Source organism: Bombyx mori, chromosome 23, assembly GCF_030269925.1.
Source record: "Bombyx mori chromosome 23, ASM3026992v2".
Taxonomy (NCBI): domain Eukaryota; kingdom Metazoa; phylum Arthropoda; class Insecta; order Lepidoptera; family Bombycidae; genus Bombyx; species Bombyx mori.
In genome coordinates, this window is record NC_085129.1 from 7,461,526 (window position 1) to 7,482,376 (window position 20,851).

Consider the following 20,851-nt stretch of genomic DNA (forward strand, 5'->3'; position numbering starts at 1 on the left):
AAAAACAAATGTAATCTATGTAATTCATTCAACGTAAAAATTTTGATAATTAAAAATAATCAACAAAATTAATCAAACTCCAAAATATCATTCAAATTTCAAATCAATTTCGAATCATTTTCTAGAAATTGAATATAAACTTCACAATAAATAAAAATGGAAGGAGACGGAGTAGAACCCTCGAACCCTAAGTCGTATTCTGGAATACCAGAAGCTGAATTTGTAGTAAGTACTAACTATTATTAAGTAACTGTAAAGTTAATTTATTTATAGGTTTTCCACGTATTTAAAATTGTTCAGCTCCAATGCCCTGGGCGTCATGCATTTGGAGGTTATGACGTATTTCACCTGTTTCAAATTCCTTGTAGATTTTGCCTAATTTACATTTGAAATTGGAAGCCCTGTAATTTAATGAAATAGTAAACCATAATATTACAAAAGGTCGCGGTTCAAATAAATCCGTAAGTATAAATGTATAGAATATTAACCTCACACTTTTTAAGGATAATGTAGACGAATTTATGAAATCACCGATCAATGCTGAAGGAGTCGATGTAGTTTTGAAGAGTCTAGATGAAAAGCACCGTAAGTATAAGGTGATGGAATACACGTTGGCTACTAAAAGAAGGCGATTACGGCAACAAATCCCAGACTTAGCGCGGACAATTGAAGTAATTGAAAAATTAAAAGAACAAAAAGAGGAAGTAGAAACACAGTTCCTTCTTAGTGATCAAGTATTCGTGAAGGTTTGTTACAATTTTTTTTCTATCAAATTGTCATTATTTAAGAAAAACATTATATGTATTGGATGCCATCTTTATCCTAATTAAGCTATCAACCAACCCTCATGGTTGAACTGCATTCTTCACTGGTTATGAAACACCACATGTAATATTTTTTATGCAACAAAGTATTACTCTTTGGGTAACATTGTTTATGAATAAAGCATAGTGCTTAACACACAGCTCACATAAAACACTCTGAGCACCAACACTCTGAGCTCCAAAATGAGTGTCACTAAAATGAAAGCATGAAAATTTTGTGGAAAATCTGGGTCTATTCATGAACTGTTTCTTGTTTTCTTCTATGTGTCCTAGAATGATTTTGGAATTCCTTTATCTAATACACCAACTGAAATATTTTTCCTACTTACACCTTGTCTGTGATAATACATGTCTCTCTTAAAATAAGATTTGAAAAGAGATGAGCTGCAACTCAGCTTAATTCTGCGATCATTGAAGTGATCTTCTACTAATGTGTGAAACACTGAAAATTTTACAGAATTCATAAATCTAACCCTTTATATGTTATGTATGTTATTAATAGCTTTTTAATACATTGTCCATGATATTTTCATGAAGCATTATCTGATGCTACATGGTGCAATTTCTTAACTATCTTTCCCTTTTTTCAAGAGATTCAAACTTAAGAGTGATGTGTCACTTGTCATTTTATTTTGTACATAGTGTGTGTTAGTGCAGACTGTAGAAACCAAACTTATCTGGAATAAAAACTGGAATTATTTTTCCCCACGCCTATGTCTTCTCTCAATTTTTTTGGTTTCTCATCATCTTTAAACATAGAGAATCAATAAATTAATAATCAAGAGTTATTTGCCTCCTTAATCTTATTAGAGAATAATTTTGTGTTGTATTTAAATTTTAGGCTAATGTACCACCAACAAAGTCAGTATGCTTGTGGCTTGGAGCTAATGTAATGTTGGAGTATAGTCTTGAAGATGCTGAAAAATTACTGACTACAAATATGGAAACAGCTCAAGAAAATTTAAATCAAGTAGAACATGATTTGGATTTCTTAAGGTTTATAAAATGTTTTAAAAAAATTTATAATCATATAACATTCACAGGAAGATCAATTTACGCCATTCAGCTCACTGGATATATTTGATCGTTATTTTTATGGAATTATCTATGTACGTGACATATGTATAGTATAATGTGCTTACATGAGATCACAACCCCATAATTTGGTTTTAAGTGGACTGTATGTAGTATTTATTAAATAGGAAATTAGATGAAGGATACAAAGAGACCATACCACTTACTTGCTCACTAGTTATGTCCTTAGTCGCAAAGGGCATGAGTCTCAGTGGGTGGCCATCTTTTTTCATTACCCTAGAATTCTCATAGATGGAAATAATTGTGTTATAATAGTGTGGTTGGCATACATTAACAGTTTTTATGCAGTTAAAAATATTTTTGCTTCTTCTTTTCTTTGTATTTTTATACTGTCACACATATATATGTATAGATATATAGTTTTAAATTACAAATATAGGTATTGTAACCTTTTTGCAATACAATGCGTAAGTATTCCAATATAATACACTCCTGGACACGTCTATCGGCCCACTTAGTGTTTTAAGTTTTGACGGTTCCTAGCTAAAAATAAATGTTCGGTGGAACAATAACTTTATATGCAGTTTTGAAGCTGATTTATTGGTCAACCTATTGGTATGTCTTTTTATAAATTTCGAATTCAGAATATTGAAAAAAACGTGATAGCATATAAGATGGTATAAATCAAGTATGCGCCTTTGTGAAGGGCAAGAGTAATAGTCCGGATTTTTAAAGAAATCAAATGTTTTATCACAATTAAATGTTTAATTAATAAGAAGCATTGCCTCCAAAGGCACCTACGACAGCTTTCATGCGATTAGGTATAGAATTAATCAGTCTCACATTGAAATTCTGAGGCATCATCTCCTATTCATCTTCTATGGCAGTTTTCAGCTCCTGCATCGTTTGTGGAACTGGCTGGCGAGCCCGAACACGCCCCTTTAACTCGTCCCATAGGTGTTTAATGGGGTGCAGGTCTGTGCTTCTTGCTGGCCAGTCCATTACTGCAATATCCACGTCTCGATATTTCTGGACGATTCCAGCAGTATGCGGTCTCGCATTATCGTGCATCAATGTGAAATTTGGGCCGACACATACAGCAAATGGCATCACATTCTAAGCACTGGCGTATGTACCTGTGACCATCTAATGATGGAAGTTGTGGTCCACTAATGATCTCAAGTTCGGTTTTCGCATTTGCCGAAATTCCTCCCCAAACTGTCCATGCCAAAAGCAACCCTCTCTTCTATCCATTGAGCAAAACGTTTTGTCTTCGGTACACCTTATTCCTTCCATCATTCCCACATAAAGTAATTTTCGATTCGTCGATAAACAATACTTGGCTCCAGTGTTGCTGAGACCACTGCAAATGAGTTCGCGCAAACTAAAGGCGCGATGTTCGGTGAGCTCGCGTTAATTTGCGCCATTAACTTTCTTTTGTGGTACCATATTACGTTCTTTAAGTCTCCTTCGAACAGTTCGAGGGCACACAGATACTTCATGGAAGTTGCGTAGTTGATTTTGTATCTGAACTGAAGTCAAGTGACGGTTTCTCAAGCTGGTCGTAAAGATAAATCGGTCTTGCCTTTCAGTTGTCACACGAGTTTGCGGTCTTCCTTGACGACGAACGAAGCCGCCAGTCTCTAAGTACCTTCTATAAGCTCGGACAATAGTACCGCTTAAATTCAGTTGTGCACTCACATTTCTTTGGCTATGCCCGGCCTGCAGAATAGATAGCTTGGGTGGCAATTTCAGGCCGAATATCCATATTTTTTGGTCAAAACTGGCAATAACAAAGAAACAAAGCTTAGACTAGCCTTTTCATGGAACCAATAATCAGAAACATCAATAAAAAAATCCAACTTTCGCGAATGAAATAGTTTTCTCCTCCCTTGGATTGTTGAAAACAATGAACAGACTCGAATTTTCTTTTTTCTTTTTCATAATTCTGAATTTGAAATTTAAAAAAGCACACGAAAAAGATGACCAGTAAATTAGTTTCAAAACTGCATAAAAACTTATTGCTCCACCTAGCATTAATTTTTAGTTAGGAACCGTTAAAATTTAAAACACTAGGTAGGCCGATACATGTGGGAGTATCACTACATAGTATAAAACAAAGTCGCTTTCTCTGTCCCTATATCCCTATGTATGCTTAAATCTTTACGCAACGGATTCTGATGCGGTTTTTTTTAATAGATAGAGTGATTGAAGAGGAAGGTTTATATGTAACATCCATTAAATGGTGGAGAAATCAATAATAAATTTCAGTTTCCGAAGCGAACCTTTTTTTTTTTCCTACCTAAGCTGATAGCCTTGAGAGGCTATATCAGCGTAGCTTTAACTAGTAGGTGAGCTCACGGGGCTCAAACCTGATGACGTTGCTAACACGAACCCTAGCAAGAGCCGTGTTTCGCAGAATCTACCACCGGATCGGAAACGCGACCCACTGAGAAGATCCGGCGAGAAACTCAGTGGGCTATGTCTGAGGGTTTGAGAAGCGAAGCGAGGGCGGGTCGCTAGTATAATATAATCTCGAAAAACAATATCTGTCTAATATAATTGATGTTATGTTTAAAATTAAAATTAATTCGGATTTTTTTACAGAGATCAGTGTACCACTACCGAAGTGAATATGGCTAGAGTTTACAACTGGGATGTGAAGAAACGCCAGGCAGCTTCTGGTCGCATTACCACTTGTTAAGTTTAACAACAACTGAATGTGTTGACTGCTCCAGTATAATAGATTCATTATGAATACAAAACACATTTGCAAGTATGCAATGTCATGAGGAACTACTACATCAATGTCTAAATGAGTAACATATTTATAAAATTGATATTAACTAAACTAATGGATGTTTTCTTTTTATTAAATCATATTAATTTAAAATATGCATTTGGTTTCAAAACCCTAATGTAGTTCTGTCATTTTGGCTTATAGAAGAAAAGATTACTACACTAAAAATGTGAATTTGAAGAAGTCAGCATGGTCCAGTCATTATTATAAAGTCCAATGCGACTGAGTGACTGAGACTCCAACCTAGTTTCTCAAGTTGAATTACCGCATTCACGTTATTGTTATTGAATATTTCAGGAGATGTCTCGCTATTCGTGCGGAACCTCTATATCCATTTATTGTTAATAGTCCCGGCACCGACCATAAATTACACACTCAAATTAGGCCAGAACACGGGAGATCTTTATGATATGAAAGCGTTTGACCCAAACTATCGCTCAGAGATGATGACACGGCTATCGTGTATGTCTTCACTCACACAGTTTTAAATATCAACTTTTTCCAAAATTAGCATAACCTTTTCGGATTAAACAAATAATTTAAAAACGTGTAGTCGTCGTCACCGGATAAGAGTTTTCTTTTATGATTGAGGGATTCCTAGTGGCCTGGAAGCCTTTCCAATTTAACCAGGACATGTGGGCGAGCAAGGGCTGAACTAGGAGTGGTATTTGCTTACAACTACCCGAGCGCCTCTAAAGGAAACCTAACAACTCAAGAATAGCTGCTTCGTGACTGAATCTACTACTGGATCGGAATCACGACACACTGAGATCCGGCGAGAAACTCAGCGGACTGATATATATATATATAATTGCTTATATGGGTGGACGAGCTCACAGCCCACCTGATATTAAGTGATTACTGGAGCCCATAGAAATCTACGACGTAAATGCGCCACCAACCTTGAGATATAAGTTAAAGTCTCGTATAGTTACAACAGCTGCCCCACCCTTCAAACCGAAACGCATTACTGCTTCATGGCAGAAATAGGCGGGGCGGTGGTACCTACCCGTGCGGACTCACAAGAGGTCCTACCACCAGTAATTACGCAAATTATAATTTTGCGGGTTTGATTTTTATTACACGATGTTATTCTTTCATCGTGGAAGTCAATCGTGAACAATTGTTAAGTACGTATTTCATTAGAAAAATTGGTACCCCGCCTGCGGGATTCGAACATCGGTGCATCGCTACATACGAATGCACCGGACGTCTTATCCTTTAGGCTACGACGACTTCAAGAAGAAAGTGAAACTTAAGGTGATTCCCAGTGCAGTCTTTTAGATTGATTGAAACAGGCTTAAGATTCGAACCCAATAGTGATAGATAGACTCGAATCGAAGGATAAATACATTTGTAAGCCAGGTAGTTCCAACACACTGAGAGGACTCAGAGGAATCCTATCAGTTGTACTCTAATTCCTGCCCTTAATTGTTTGCTTGAATTCTGATAAATGACTACGTCTTTTAAATTTTATACTGTTGGGTGTCAGATTTTTTTTGTCTCTTTGCTATTAATACTTGTCAAGTAAATTTTTTGTTGTTTAAAGAATATGAATGATGTATCCGCGAGTTTTCTTTTTTCAGTCCTTCCAGTATACCTCAGCGCCCCACAAACTAAAACGGATCAAAAAAGCCAGTTACCAATGGCCGGAATTAAATGTAAAAACAGTCTGACCCTGAGCCTTTCTAGGTGCATTATCTATGGGCAATCCATTAAGTGTATATATAATCTATGGGCGATCTGCTGCCATTAATTGACTTTGACAATTTTCAGTAAATCTTAATTTATTATCCAGAAAAAATAAAATCCTCGGGTAAGTATGTAGTATACTTTTTAAAAAGTTCCTAATATAAATAGGAAACATATGTTCTGAAATTAAAGTATACTTTTTTTGTAGGTGACTCACGACGAGTGCAAGGCGACGCCCAGTTTCAGTCCTTTAGTTTTGCTTTTGTTTTCAACATAGGCCTCTCGGACACAGCCGTAATGGATATGATGGTATCAACGTTACAGCAGCAGCGGGCTGTAACTGAGCAGCTCCGCAGAGAAGCAGCAATAAAGAGAATCCCGGTATCTGTAGCAGTTTCAGATATCATCAAGTATATCAATGAACACGAGCAAGAAGATTGCCTTTTGGTTGGGTTTTCGAGTCAGAAAGTAAATCCATTCCGTGAAAAAAGTTCATGTACTGTCCTTTAAATGATCTTTACCTCTAATATATTTGGAGTCACCTGTAATGGAAACTTCTCTAGTTACTAATTTATTATTAACGTTTAGATTATTTCTGTTTCCATGATTAATATATCCGATTTCGCATTTTATTGTTAATTAAAATGTTCATGGATTGTGTTTTGATGTTTGTATTAAATTTTGATGTATTAAAAAATAAATAAAGAAATTATGCAATTCAGTGTTTATTTGTGCATCAAATAAAAAAACAATATTCTGTTATCAATTCCACAAATTAAATTTACAATTCCATTTCAATACAACTTGTTTTGTGTTAAACATTCTAACACAATGATTAGCCCATAGACATCACAACAGAATATTTCCACCTACTCTATTATTATTACACTGTCAGGTTGGCCCACCCTTATACCACAATACAAGATTGCTATAAAGTACAAATGGACACAGTCATGGCACATTTTAGACTACACTTCCACTAGTACTTCACAAATGTATACAGGGTAGCAGCAAAATATTTTAAAATATTGCTATCGTAAAAGTTAATTAAAATAAAATAAAGCAATAATCTAAATTAAACTATTTGCTGCACATTCCAGTTTTTCGTAGGAATAAATTTGCCACAGTCCACATTTTATAAAAAAAACTTAATCTATTTGGTGTTTCAAATTGTATTCAGATTATACACTTTACACATTTATAATAAATTTGAACCATATTTACTATAAACCACTATGCAGGATATTTTTATTGGGTAGGTATGTTAATCAATACTTTGCAAACAATTTAGTATTGTTGACATAGGTTTTAGTGTTTTTTTTTCACATTTTTAGTGCACACTCCTTTTACAATTTACAACTACATAGTATCATTGTTGTTTAGTTTTGAAATCAGAATAGAGGAATAAGAACATATACTAGCAGAATTCACTTATTAATTTCTGGTAAACAACCCTGCTCTAGCTCCTCAATTCTCATAAATTTGTACAGAAAACATGATTAATCATAATATGAATACCTAATATTTTTCAATGATTTTTTTTTTTTTGTTTTGTTCAGAAATATGTATGGTGCATGTTTATAATGAAACTGTTTGACTCTTACATTTTTTTAATAAAACAGAATTACTTAATTTTAACAAAATCGTATATTGTTTTTCCTATTGATATTTTATATGAAGGGCAAAGTGAAACTTGGGAATCTGAATAATAAGTAACCACTAAGATTACAAAATGGTATAGCAGTGGATAGAACAGAATTGCAGAGGAATTTATTCAATAATTGTAAATTTTGAGCAAATTTGGAATAAAATAATGCATCTTAATCTAAGGGTAAAACTATATAAAAAAAAAATTACCAACTATCAGTCTTTTAAATTGATGTTGATTATCAACCTTGTGGCAAATCGTCTCTCAAAAGTTTACAAAATAAAACATTGTGACATAATGATGCAGAAGGCCTTAAATTCTTAACACTATAATCTCTTTTCAAAACAAACTATATTACCAAATGTTTATCCAAATATGGATCTCTTTAAAAACTATACAACTTATGGTTAAAATACCAAATCATACCCATTTGGTTAAAAGTATGCAAAGGTCACTACCGAATTGAATTTTATAGTAGTGAATGAGAAAGTAAAGACAGAGAGCAAGAAATCATTTAAGTCTCATGCATATCTATGTACACATGCCTGCCTACTTAAGATTATCATCACTATCATATCAAACCATTATCCACATATTAATATTATTAGCTCATATTCATAAGATTAGCGTTTTAATACTACAATTTTTATTTATGTATCGTAATATAAACATTGTTTGATATTAATAATAATTGTACATTAATATCCCAATAGCTTTAATGCTGGAATAATATTATACTGTGTACAAATACCTTTATCAAACTTTAGATTAATAAGTTCCGTCTTGCCTGTGTGCAGACCTGTAAAAAAGTTTACATTGGTTAAAATTTCTAAGTATGGGAACACAATCACTTGTGCAAGTTCAAACTTGTGACTTAGGAGTTTATGATTAACATGGCATTGAATCACAGCTCTCATTTAGCACAGTTTTAATCGTCTATGAATTTATTTGGTTGTTTAGATACTGTATCAATTATTGAATGTGTAGGCAAGACGGTGTAGAGGAGGGATGAATCTACTATAAAATACATTTATTAAAAATGCTTATGCATTGGATGAACAGTACATCTTGATAACTCAAATTACAAGAGTATTGCTAAATTTTTTACTTAGACTTACTTAGAAACTTTCAGGATTTTCAACCCTGGTCAATTGATGGCTTAAAAACAACCATATTGTAGTGACATTGAAATTCTTTGTGTAGAATATGCATATACATTAATGTTTTTGTCATAACACTGTTTCACCAAGACAGTAATCATTCCTTTAAACAAAAAAACTCAGCTAATCTATTTACATCTACATCTTACAGCTATTTTGCAAGATAAATAGCTTCTTGGCAATATTTAAGCTTCAAGCTTTTTAACTGTGGATAAAGTGCTCGCTGTTAATCTCTATGTAGCTGTTACACATTGCTTTTCTTTATATATATATATATATATTTTAAATAGAGTTAAAGTAGATTCCATTTTATACTAAAATTACTGCTGCTAGTTTACAGCCAAATAAATAACAACTGATAATAAACTTCAATAAGTTCAAACATTAACAATGCTATAAGTAGTCTATTTTATTACTTGGAAAGTTTGGTGCATATATATTAATTCACATACAAAGTACAAAACAATAAAACGGGAGGAGCAATCATTACTTTCAGATTTAATTGTTATGATTCTAGGCAAATCTAAGTAAACATTTTGTTGTTTTAAAGCTGAAATACTCTGGCATTTACAGAGATCATGCATGTCACCCCACATACAAGCCATATTATGAATTGTAATAATAATATTTGTAAACTTTTGAGATTCACCATCCCCAAAAAGTAAAATGAGGGTATACAATGAAAAAACTTCTTAATATTACCAGATGTTCAACTGGGTTGATTTAAACCCTCTCCTGCTTTGGGGAAGACACGTCTTCTGGACCATTGGAGACACTCTGATGGTATAATTTTAGCAATTCCATAGCATCTTGGGCTTGACGTTTTTCCAGAAGAATTCTAAAATTGAAATCAAGATTGTTTAGTAAGTCAGCTTTAGGTTTCCATGTAGCAACAAACTATATGTGAATTATACATGCCTTCCAGATGCTTCTTTAATATGTTCCAAAATTATTCTATTATCTCGATCAGTAACAATGTCAGCCAAGCTGTCAGGATCCATATCAGATAACAATTCTAGGTCTTGGCCTCCAAGCAACGAGATGTGACATAGGTTATGCTGCAGTCGACCAACAAGACTCGCCACTTGTTCTTTATCACCCAAAGCTATATCATCGGTCTGATCTAACGATACCTGACACTTAGGCATGTTCGGGACCCACTTTTCATTTCCGTGCAAAATCATGAGGGACGTGTCTGGGTCTAACGTAGAGAAGTATTCTTCATCATCAACTTCTGTACCATCTGATTCCAATACAACAGTTAAATTTTCAGAAGGCATTCCCAGCTTTTCCGGCACTTTTATGAGTAAGTCTTCAAGCGACATCGCGACAATTCCTTTCTTCTTTTCGCGATTAACATCGCAAATTTTATATGGTTTGTTAATGTCGTTTTCCATGTTTTTTTGTTAATATACTGAACGTAAAAGAAGATTGTTTACTTATTTCGATTACAAAGTAAAAACAGATGATGAAATCCCGATTCCCAAGAAACACTGTTTGACAAGGGTTGAACTATTGTATTTTTCTTGTCTAAAGCCTTTCGGTAATTGCCAGCATACAAAAAAATCTAGAGTTGAATTTGCCACTTCTTTAATCACAGACGAAAAACGATTAGGTACTCGAAAATCAAAATCGCATACAACTAACGACTGTCTCCCACAGCTTCGCAAATGTAAGTCTGGCGCTTTCGTTCGTCGGCCAGACTCGGAACTTTCGCGAGATGCTACTTGACTGCCGAGTAATGTCGAGGTTTCCCGACCGAATAACACTATATATGTAATGCATCTTATAATTATGTAAAATGTTATGTTACAGACTAAGTTCTCGACTAAGGCCCGACTATATTCACTCTACATCTAGCTTCACTGTTTCTCAAGTAGATTAAAAGCTTTGACTATGCTTAATTTATATTTAAGCGCTCTCGAGCTAAAGCTCTCTTGAGTAAGCTCAAGAAACGAACTTTAAAAAACTATATTTATATCAAGATAGTATTTCAATAATTTGATGCCTCCAGATTTTTTTTGTAAATAAATAATAATAGTAATAAAAACGAAATTAACTACGTTGGAACATACCTTAATGGTATCCTTAACCTTTTATTAACTTTTTGCTAATATATTCTAATTTGATGTTTCAATAATTTTAAGCCTTTAGAAATTTAAAATAATGAATACAGCTACTACACGAACTAGTTTTCAAATAATCTTTACACGTGTTGGTAAGTAATCGCAATATTACTTACCACCATTAGAATAGGAATGAGGGAGAGGGAGAGAAGGTAATATAGTGGGATTCCCTTGGAGAGAGTAGATGCAACCCTGCATTGAAAATACAACGAGAAACTGGGACACTGTAACATAGTACAATTCATTCGAAATGAGTAGGTATTACCATTTTTCACTGTAGTAAATCTTGTGACTTGTCTTGCGGCTGTTCATCCGCTTAGAGAAGATATGCCTTTCAATTTTACAAATTTATTAAATTACGAGATCAGTTGTAAGTATCTCGCGCGAAGGTTAATCTATCCCTCCCGACACTCACGGCGAAGTTCGAGCGTGGAAGCTCCAATCTCGGCGTGCCATGCTCGAGGCGTGGTCTCGCCGCCTGGCGGACCGAGGGACCGTCGAGGGGATCTGCCCGGTCCTTAGGGACTGGGTGAATCGCGACCGAGGACGTCTCACCTTCCGAGCGACGCAGGTGCTCACGGAAAACGGCTGTTTCGGCCGCTACCTGCACCTCGTCGCCCGGAGGGAGCCGACGCCGAAGTGCCACCACTGCAGTGGCTGCAACGAGGACACGGCGAAGCGCACGCTAGCGTACTGTCCCACTTTCGCGACATTTCGCGCGCTTTCCCGCTGTCCGACCGTCGTGGCTACGATGCTCGGCAACGATGGGTCCTGGCAGGTATGCTTGACTTCTGCGAATCCACCATCTGGCAGAAGGAGGCGGCGGAACGGGAGAGGGAGAGCTCTTTTTCCCTCTCGACGCCCTGCCGCCGCCGCTGAGCCGCGGGTTGGAGGAGGGCGTTTGTCCAGCTCCGGCTCCTATGAGGAGACAGTCTCCTCCCGGTGATGGTCACGGGGCAACCTAAGGGGGTTGAGGCTGCGCTGCGCGCTGCCGTGACTCTAGCGCGCTGGCACCAAGAGGACAGGACGACGCGTCGGCGGCTGCGGACTGCGATGCGGTCCGCATTGTCGTCGTCGCTGTCGTCGCCGAACATACTGTGGAAGAGCAACCCGGTCGGCGATGTATCGTGTTCCGACCCGGCAGAATGGTTCTGGCCTAGCGGGGTATCCCGGAACACCAGCGGCATCGCCCGGGCGGCCTGGTAGGGCCGCGGTACCGCGGTGACCGACGTCGTTGGTCGTCTACATTAAGTCAGTACGCGACCGTGCCGCGTTCCTACTCGGTCGACTCTACCCCATGATCTGCAAGCGAAGTAAATCTTTATAACACTTTAAAATACTTGCATACGTTCTGTCATTACCGATGCAAGCGTAGGGTTCGCTCACGCGGCTCGACACGCATTAATTTTCTCTAGATCATCCAATCCTGTTTCTGCAGAATAGCTGACGGAGCACCGGGGTATGTGAGAAGTAGATCTTCACGACGACCTAAATCTAGAATCAATACATAAGTAGGTATCTTAGAGAAGCGCCAGAACGCTACGTTTAAAAATCAACGCGGCACGATAACCCTATTATCGTGGCCACCGCTGATTACATATCTAACCCAGGCGACGTGTCAAAATAAAGCACTCTCGGTGCTTTTTGGCTTTTCAAGCACCGATCACAATCTTCGTCAAACTCGTTGACTCGTCGACGACGAAGAGTTCGACGAGCGAACTAGCTCATAGACACAGCCCAGAGTTTCTCGCCAGATCTTCTCAGTGGGTCGCGATTCCGATCCCGTAGTAGATTCTGCGAAGCACTGCTCTTGCTAGGGATAGTGTTAGCAAATTCTCCCAGGTTGAGCCCGTGAACTCACCTACCGGACGTAGCGCGTGGCTGGAATAGCCTTTTTGCCTACCAGCGAATAGGTAGGGAAAAAAGTGAACCAATTGTCCAGGTGTGATGTACCGCTTCGCTTTATTGAGGATTACTAGTGTTTTGGAGGCCAACTAATCAAACAATATTATATTATGTATAAATTAATATTAATGTGAGATATCGACCTCATATTTGTGTTGTCCATGGTCTTCAGTGATAAATATCAGGTGCACCATGGGCTCGACTTAATCTCTATAGTATTACAAACAAAAGTCATCAAAATTACTCCAATACTGAACACTGTTCGAAATATTTATACCATGAAATTCAGTTCAATAAAGAACGACTACGAAAGCTAAATTTCATTTGAGTAGTATGAGAAGGAATGCAATATGTGCAACTCTCTGGCCGCAATCGAAATGCACGTTTTTGTTATTCCCAAGTACTTTTCTGTAAACTGTTTAATTAATAAGTGAATTTTTCGATAGGCTAGTGACGTCAATAATCTTGGTTTTTTGTAATGCATTTACTTTGTAAACAGGTATTTATTAACATGTTATTTTTGAAAATTATTTTTATTGTCCTTGTAGGCAGCGATAATACGACCTACCTGATTGTGAATAGTTACCGTCGCCCATGGACTTCAGCAATACCAGGGGGAGTACCAATTCGCTGCTTAAACAATGTAACAATGCTCTGGCCAACTTTTCTAGCAACTACTTCTTGAATTATTTTAAAATCCAATAAACAAACTAAGATCTTTGTGTGTCGCAATCAACCAATATGAATAATAAGATAACATTAATTATTTTAGTGTGTCTCAAATTGCCTTGTGAACACGTCTGTGGTTAGAAACTACCTATAGGTATAGAACTAGGCATACCTGCAAGGGCGGTCACGGGTCATGATCGGTCACAGAACGGCGCGACAGCCGAGGATCAATAATGTGTTCGCGCTGCCTCGCAGCTTCATTACCTAACGTAGAATGCAATTTTCAACTCACAAATTGTCTACCCAATTTATCTTAGTCGTTTTTAACTATTATTGAGTTGTTTAACAACTACAAACCTCTCTTATATTATTACGATAGGCACAAAAAAAAAACTGATCAAGCTTCGAATATAACAGTAGTAGTTTAATAGTAGAATATAATAGTAATATGTATAAGTACATTAATTTGCCATATGAGATAGATACTAACAAATTTTGGCAATTTTACATTGAGATTGTAAAATATCGCAATTTGAAAAGTTTGTTCAACCATATTTTTTAACTTAAACATTTATGGAACCTTATATTTAATTATATTTTTATATTGATTTAACAAACCTAGGCGGCACTGAAAATTTCGGGAATTAACGAAGTGACACAACATACTATTTAAAAAATGTATTTATTGCTTTTCGAAGTATTCTCCGCGAAATTTGACACATTTTTCCATACGATGGAACCAATCATTGAAGCAATCATTCCATTCGGAAGTTGGGGTCTCCAAAATGGCCGTTTTGCAGGCGTCCACAGCTTCTTCAGGTGATGAAAATCTCTGTCCACGCAATTTATTCTTTATTTTAGGGAAAGTATAGAAATCATTAGGGCTTAGGTCGGGGCTGTACGGCGGATGGTCTAATAATTCTATGTTTTCTTGCTCTAAAAACTCTTTTGTCCTGTGCGCGGTGTGAGAGCTCGCATTGTCGTGATGGAGGATGATGCGGCGGTTGCAGTTCTCTTTACGGAGTTCAGAAACGACCTGTGGCAAACAAATGCTAGTATACCATTCTGCATTAACCGTTCTTTGTCCCTCAAGAGGAATAGTCGTAACATGGCCGGTTTTGGAGACAAAAGTGGCCACCATTTTTTTTGCAACACTCCGTGAACGAACAATTTTTGTTGGCTTTAACTCATTTTCGAACACCCAAACTCGTGACTAGTTTTTTGTTTCGGGTTCGTACGCGTATATCCAGGATTCGTCACCTGATACAATGTTGTATACAGCATTTGAGGATCCTGCGTGGAACCTTTCGAGAGTTCTGACGCACCAAGTAAGGCGAGCCGCTTTTTGCTCTTCACAGAGCGAATGCGGTATCCATCGGGAAAACAACTTTTTTACACCTAATTGTTCATGCAAGATTATTTGTATTTGACTCATGCAAATGTCTAAAGTTGCCTGATTTTCGCGGTATGTCACATGTCGATCTTCCTCAATCAGCTTACGCACAGCATCAATTTCATCATTTTCTTGGGTGACTGCAGTTTTTGGACGACCTTGACGGGGATCATCACTGAGCTTGACACGTCCACGTTGAAACTCAGCAAACCAGCGATAAATTGTGGTTTTGGATGGGGCTTCATCACCAAATGCAGAAATCATCCGGTCAACACACTGTTTTTGTGTTAAACCACTTCGAAAGTCATAATAAATCATCGCTCTTGAATTTTCTCGAGTCAATTCCATTTTCTCAACGACTAAACAAGTTTGACAAAACCTCGTGACAAGACCGAGGATCTTTTTTTAAATAAATAAATGGTATTCGATTTTTAAAACCAAGGACTTTTCATTTAAAAAGATTTTAATATGACAGGAACAGTGGAAATATTCCATTCCCGATACTTTTAGTGCAGCCCTCGTATGACAGCTTTTCTCACACGTCAAATACATGTATTATAGTTTTTAGTTTAAGAAAACTTCACAATAAGTAAATGGCTACAAATTTGTAAATTTAATTCACTATTAATGAAGACGTGTCCTGAAAATTATGGCTGCCGATATAGTGATATCAAGCGATGTACTGATACATAAATTCCGTATATTGTCAGTCTGTCCTCCAGCGGTGCTTCTCCTGTCTAAGAATCGTCACCTTCTTCATCAATGACTTTCAGCTTTATGATGTTATGCCATCTCATCCTATCTTCGGCTACTTGGAGAGCATTGTAGGATGTGAAATCACGTATGGTGCGGATCTGGTCAAACAATGGACAGCGGCCCTGCGATCTTTCTGCTTCCACTTTGCCAGTAACCGCCAGTTTTTCAATATTACCTCCCATATTTCTTGGCTGACTGAAGTACTCTAGGATTAAATTAATAAATTCGCTTTGGCCAGACGCTAGCAAGCCTTGTTTTGATTTTGAGTTTAGCGAGTATGGATGCGTCGTTGCAGTCCACGGGATCCGCAGCATTCTCCAACACATATCGAAGGTATCGAGACGTTTGCGGTCTGCAGAATTTAGGGTTCAAGTCTTAAAGATGAAAATAGAGAAAACGAGGGTGCGCAAAAGCTTTGTCTTGAAAGATATATTATTTTATGCCGCCATTTCAATTCTTCTACGCTCGACTGGTTCACTCACAGTCTTTATTCGTGATGGTAGAATTTGGTGTCACACTGTCTCTTACTGTTGCGAAACAATTATACGCTGGTTTGAAGGGTGGCATATTCATTGCACAATACATTTCAGACCTAATATCTCAAGGTGTAGAGCGGCAATTACATTATGATTTATTGGTTCAAGTATATATTTATTACAGTTTACGGTTATTGAGAGCATATAAATATATGTATATTACAAACAATTCAATATGAGCAAAATATTTTAGCCGTTTAAGTAATCAATAATAGATAATAACATAATCAATAATAGAATAATAACAAATCTTATTCAAAATATTATATAATTCAAGGTCACGACCAGACTAAGATAAATTTCTAAAAAAATGTATTTTTATATCATGTTGTTGAAAAACATTAACTTTTACATTATGTCTCCCGTGCTATTAACTATTCTTACTTATGTAGGCACGGCAGAGTATAATTCAAGAACTACATCATTTTAACAAAACTTAGATTTTCTCAAAGATAAATAAATGGGTTACTAGCTTCTTTTTTATTGCCCTTGTAGGCAAACGTGCATACGGCCCACCTGATGGTGAGTGGTTACCGTCGCCCATGGACTTCAGCAATATCAGTGGCAGAGCAAAGCCGCTGCCTGCCGTTAAGTACTCTCTACAAGCCTCGTTTGAAGAAGGATATGTCATAGCGCTCGGGAAACACCGTGGTGGGAAGCTCATTTCAAAGCCGGATGGTACGTGGCAAAAAAGATCTCTGGAAACGCACTGTGGCTGAACGCAGTGGCTCCAGGTAGTATGGATGAACTCTGCTCCGGTGGCGGGCGGTGCGATGGTAAAAACGAAATGATGGAATCATCTCAAACAAGCCGACGACATTTTAAAAGTCTGAGGTACTTAAATTAAAAAAACTTATACAACTATATACTCTGATAACAATGACAAGGTTCGATTTTACAAAATGCCGAAAATAAAAAGTAAAAGATGTAAAAAGTACCAGATAAAAATTGTCTGAATCAAAAGGTTTGCAGGAAAAAAAAACGTGTTAGTAAATGTTAAATTTAGTTACACGCGAATAATATGTTAATCTTCACATTTTAATTTCGCAATTGACACTGAACAAAATAATTTATTTCATAAATGTTGAATGGTGACGTCTGGTGAAGCGCACCACTACTCGAAGTGATGACCACGACCACTCTGCCAAGAGTGCATACGACTGAGAAGAAGAATGTGGCCAGGTTAGGTTAGTGCTATGCTAGTGAACATATGGTACAGTAGGTATTACGGGGTCTGGATTTTCCATTAGATGATAAACGCTTTGTAACAAATAATGATCTATTATATATTTTGTTACAAATTAAAAGCTTCTAAACAAGCTCACAACATACCAGTATGAGCAACGAAACTTGACAGACGGTCTCTACGGGGTGTTGCAAGTCAGTTGGACATGATTTTTGCATATTCATAATACTCATATAATACTCAATTCATCCCTTAGCTTTCAAAACTTGAACTTTGTTTGGATTATCTTTATAATAATAAATGTTGTAATTTTTTATTTGGTTTCTGATACAAAAAAAATATTGAGTCTGATATAAAATAAATAAAGAGTTGTGGTTTGATTCTAATTGACGTTAGCATTGTTCAAATTTCTGCCGAAAAAAACAATTCCAATCAAGATAACTGATTTTTTTAGAAAAGCTTTACAACTTGATAAAAGACATGTGCTCCATTATATAAGATCCGAAACTAAGTACTCGCGGTTTTTTTATGAAAGTATAACTTCATTGTGAACAAATGCTTACAAATGAATCATTAAAAACAGTGTCTAATAATTTATTAATACTATTTTTCCATCATTGAACATCCACAAATTTTCCCATCATTGAAATTCGCGTAGGTACTTATATTTATCATATATATAATAAAATAAAGTAAAAATAATAAGCCAATTTGTATCTTTAGCCGATTAAGCCTGTAATATAAAAAAAAGTGATGATCTTGCACTTGGAATCGATTTTTGGTAAAAGTACAAAAATAAAAATAAAAAATCTTAAAAATCTACATTTGATTACGTTAAACCGTGTTTCACCTTTCATGATTCTTGTGAGTTGCATTTACTATACAACTGCACGACCTTTGTAGCATGCTATTTAGGTCGAGGTCGCACCTGACCTCTGACTGAAATACATTTTACACGAGCTTATTACCATTTCATGCTCGAGAACCTGATAAACAATGTACCCTTTTAAATAAGAATGAGTGTAACACCTCACGTATGTGTTTAGTAATATCGCTTAACAATAAATTAAGCAGAATTTGAATCTACACAATTCTTTCCTCGTTCATTTTTGTTCTTAAGCTCTTTTTGTTCTTAAGCTATAGCTAGAACAATAGACAACTGACCCTTTTTAATACTCAAAATGAATAATATGTTAAAATTTTGTTTTCACAAAATTAGATTCAGTCCAATAAATATCGGGAATGAATGATTTAATTATGATTAAAACAATTTTATTTTTTGTTGTTAGATTGGCACAAATGTTTTCTATTTTGGCGCGGGGCTTGAGTTGAATTTGTTATTTAGATTTAATACAGTTGTCTTTTTAGTTATATCATATTTAATGTGTATTGCGAATTTCAACACGAACAGAGTGTTTGCCTCTAATTTTGCATCTCCAATAGAATGTCATGTTCGGGGTCACTGAAAATGTTACAGAAGGCTTACGTTGGATGGACTTTGTCAAATCCTCGTGCTTATGAGTTGTACAAAGCAGTCTCGATGTGACGGACGATTTGCTTTGCTCTGATGGCCATCAACGTCTGCAACTGAAGCTAACATCGCAAAAGTGGAGGAAACCTAATTAAAGTTTTAGATAGATGAAACAGCCCATTAACACTTCAGATTTTCTAAAAATAACAGATTTTAGCTATAATTATTGTCCATTAATACGAAATTTATTTCAATTGCTGAAGAAATATTCAATATCATCTTAAAATAATAAGCTATACGTCAGTCCCACAATCTAACTAATCTAACGTCATCTCAAATATTCAATGTCGTCATAAGATTTATTCGTATATTATACATACATATATGCTTAATATTCGATTAGCCGCACATTCATGCGTACTGTTTGAATGAAAGGCAAAAATATATTACAAAACGAGAGATTAATAACTAAAAACGCTTTATATTATTCTCTAAAAGGCTTATTACACTTGGCTGAATTTAGTCTACTGAATTCAGTAGCAAGGATGGTTTCTGACTGACTAAATCATTTCGAAGCCTAATTAGAAACGCATTTAGGAAAGTGTAATCGCATTTAGTAAAATTTAGTTACTTAATGGTTTCAGTCGTCACATAGCTCTCCGTGCGTAAGGACGTTTTTGTTTGTTTTTTACTTCCGAATAAAAAGTATTAATTTCGGTAACCTTTATTTAATGTGCCAGACATTTATATAATGTTTCAGGGGTAATTTTTGTCATCAGGGGTTGGGATATTGAAGAACTAAATTTTAAATCTTGATACGAATTTCCTGTTGCAAGAAATCTTCATGTTAGAACCAATCTTCCTTTTGGACTTATAATATCGTAGGATTAGATATGTAATAGCTGTATAATAGATATATAATAGAATATCGTAGGATAGTATCCTGCTTTTGAATAAACGGTGTCACAAGGTTTAATATTCTCAAGCGATCTCGAATCCATTCGTAGATAATTTCTGAAGTCTGCTGGTTCTAAATCACTCATAATGTTCATATTTGCTAACATTCCGCACAGCAATAAATATTTCTTCACCGATAGTTTTTTATATTTTTTATTTTAAGAAATTGAAACAAAAATCAAGAACAAAATAATACAAAACAAAAAAAAAAAACAATTTTTTTGTTGTCTAGACAATACTGGGGCCATCCTCTTACGCATACGACACGTCTTACTTCGTCGCGCTTAAACTGACAATTGATTCAGTAACTGAATTTAGAACAGTGTAATCAGAAGCTTCTAAATTTGCTTCTGATTTCAGTCGACTAAATTCAGACAAGTGTAATAAGCCTTTTAGCGAATAATATAAAGCGTTTTTAGTTATTAATCTCTCGTTTTGTAATATATTTTTTTTATTAGTTACAACGGCTGCCCCACCCTTCAAACCGAAAGGCATTACTGCTTCACGGCAGAAATAAGCAGGGTGGTGGTACCTACCCGCGCGGACTCTCAAGAGGTCCTACCACCAGTAATTTGGTTTTCGCGGTCGCGGATTATGATTCTTCGGCATTTGAACATTGGGTTGACTGCAATGCAATCAACTATTCCAATAGTGGCTTGAGGTTTCATTTTCATGATAAGAAGAACCCAGGTG

The 20,851-nt window shown here is 36.2% G+C and overlaps 3 protein-coding genes across 3 annotated transcripts; 2 read left to right on the forward strand and 1 right to left on the reverse strand.

Annotated features, from left to right (window-relative positions):
- The first annotated feature begins 40 nt into the window (after positions 1-40).
- LOC732997 (prefoldin subunit 3) lies at positions 41-4,624 on the forward strand. The gene is given in 4 exon segments (NM_001046993.3): positions 41-225; positions 504-746; positions 1,666-1,820; positions 4,467-4,624. Coding segments are annotated over 4 exon segments (564 nt in total). The 5' UTR covers positions 41-156; the 3' UTR covers positions 4,564-4,624.
- Positions 4,625-6,648: 2,024 nt separating this feature from the next.
- LOC101740811 (guanine nucleotide-binding protein subunit gamma-1) lies at positions 6,649-7,068 on the forward strand. Its single transcript, XM_004921698.5, has one exon. It carries the CDS (start codon positions 6,649-6,651, stop codon positions 6,859-6,861), a length of 213 nt encoding a protein of 70 aa, XP_004921755.2. The 3' UTR covers positions 6,862-7,068.
- An 833-nt stretch (positions 7,069-7,901) lies between these two features.
- Positions 7,902-10,556, reverse strand: Cide-b (cell death activator CIDE-B). Its single transcript, NM_001114870.1, is given in 3 exon segments — positions 7,902-8,798; positions 9,862-9,997; positions 10,078-10,556. Coding segments are annotated over 2 exon segments (594 nt in total). The 3' UTR covers positions 7,902-8,798; positions 9,862-9,882.
- Positions 10,557-20,851: the final 10,295 nt, after the last annotated feature.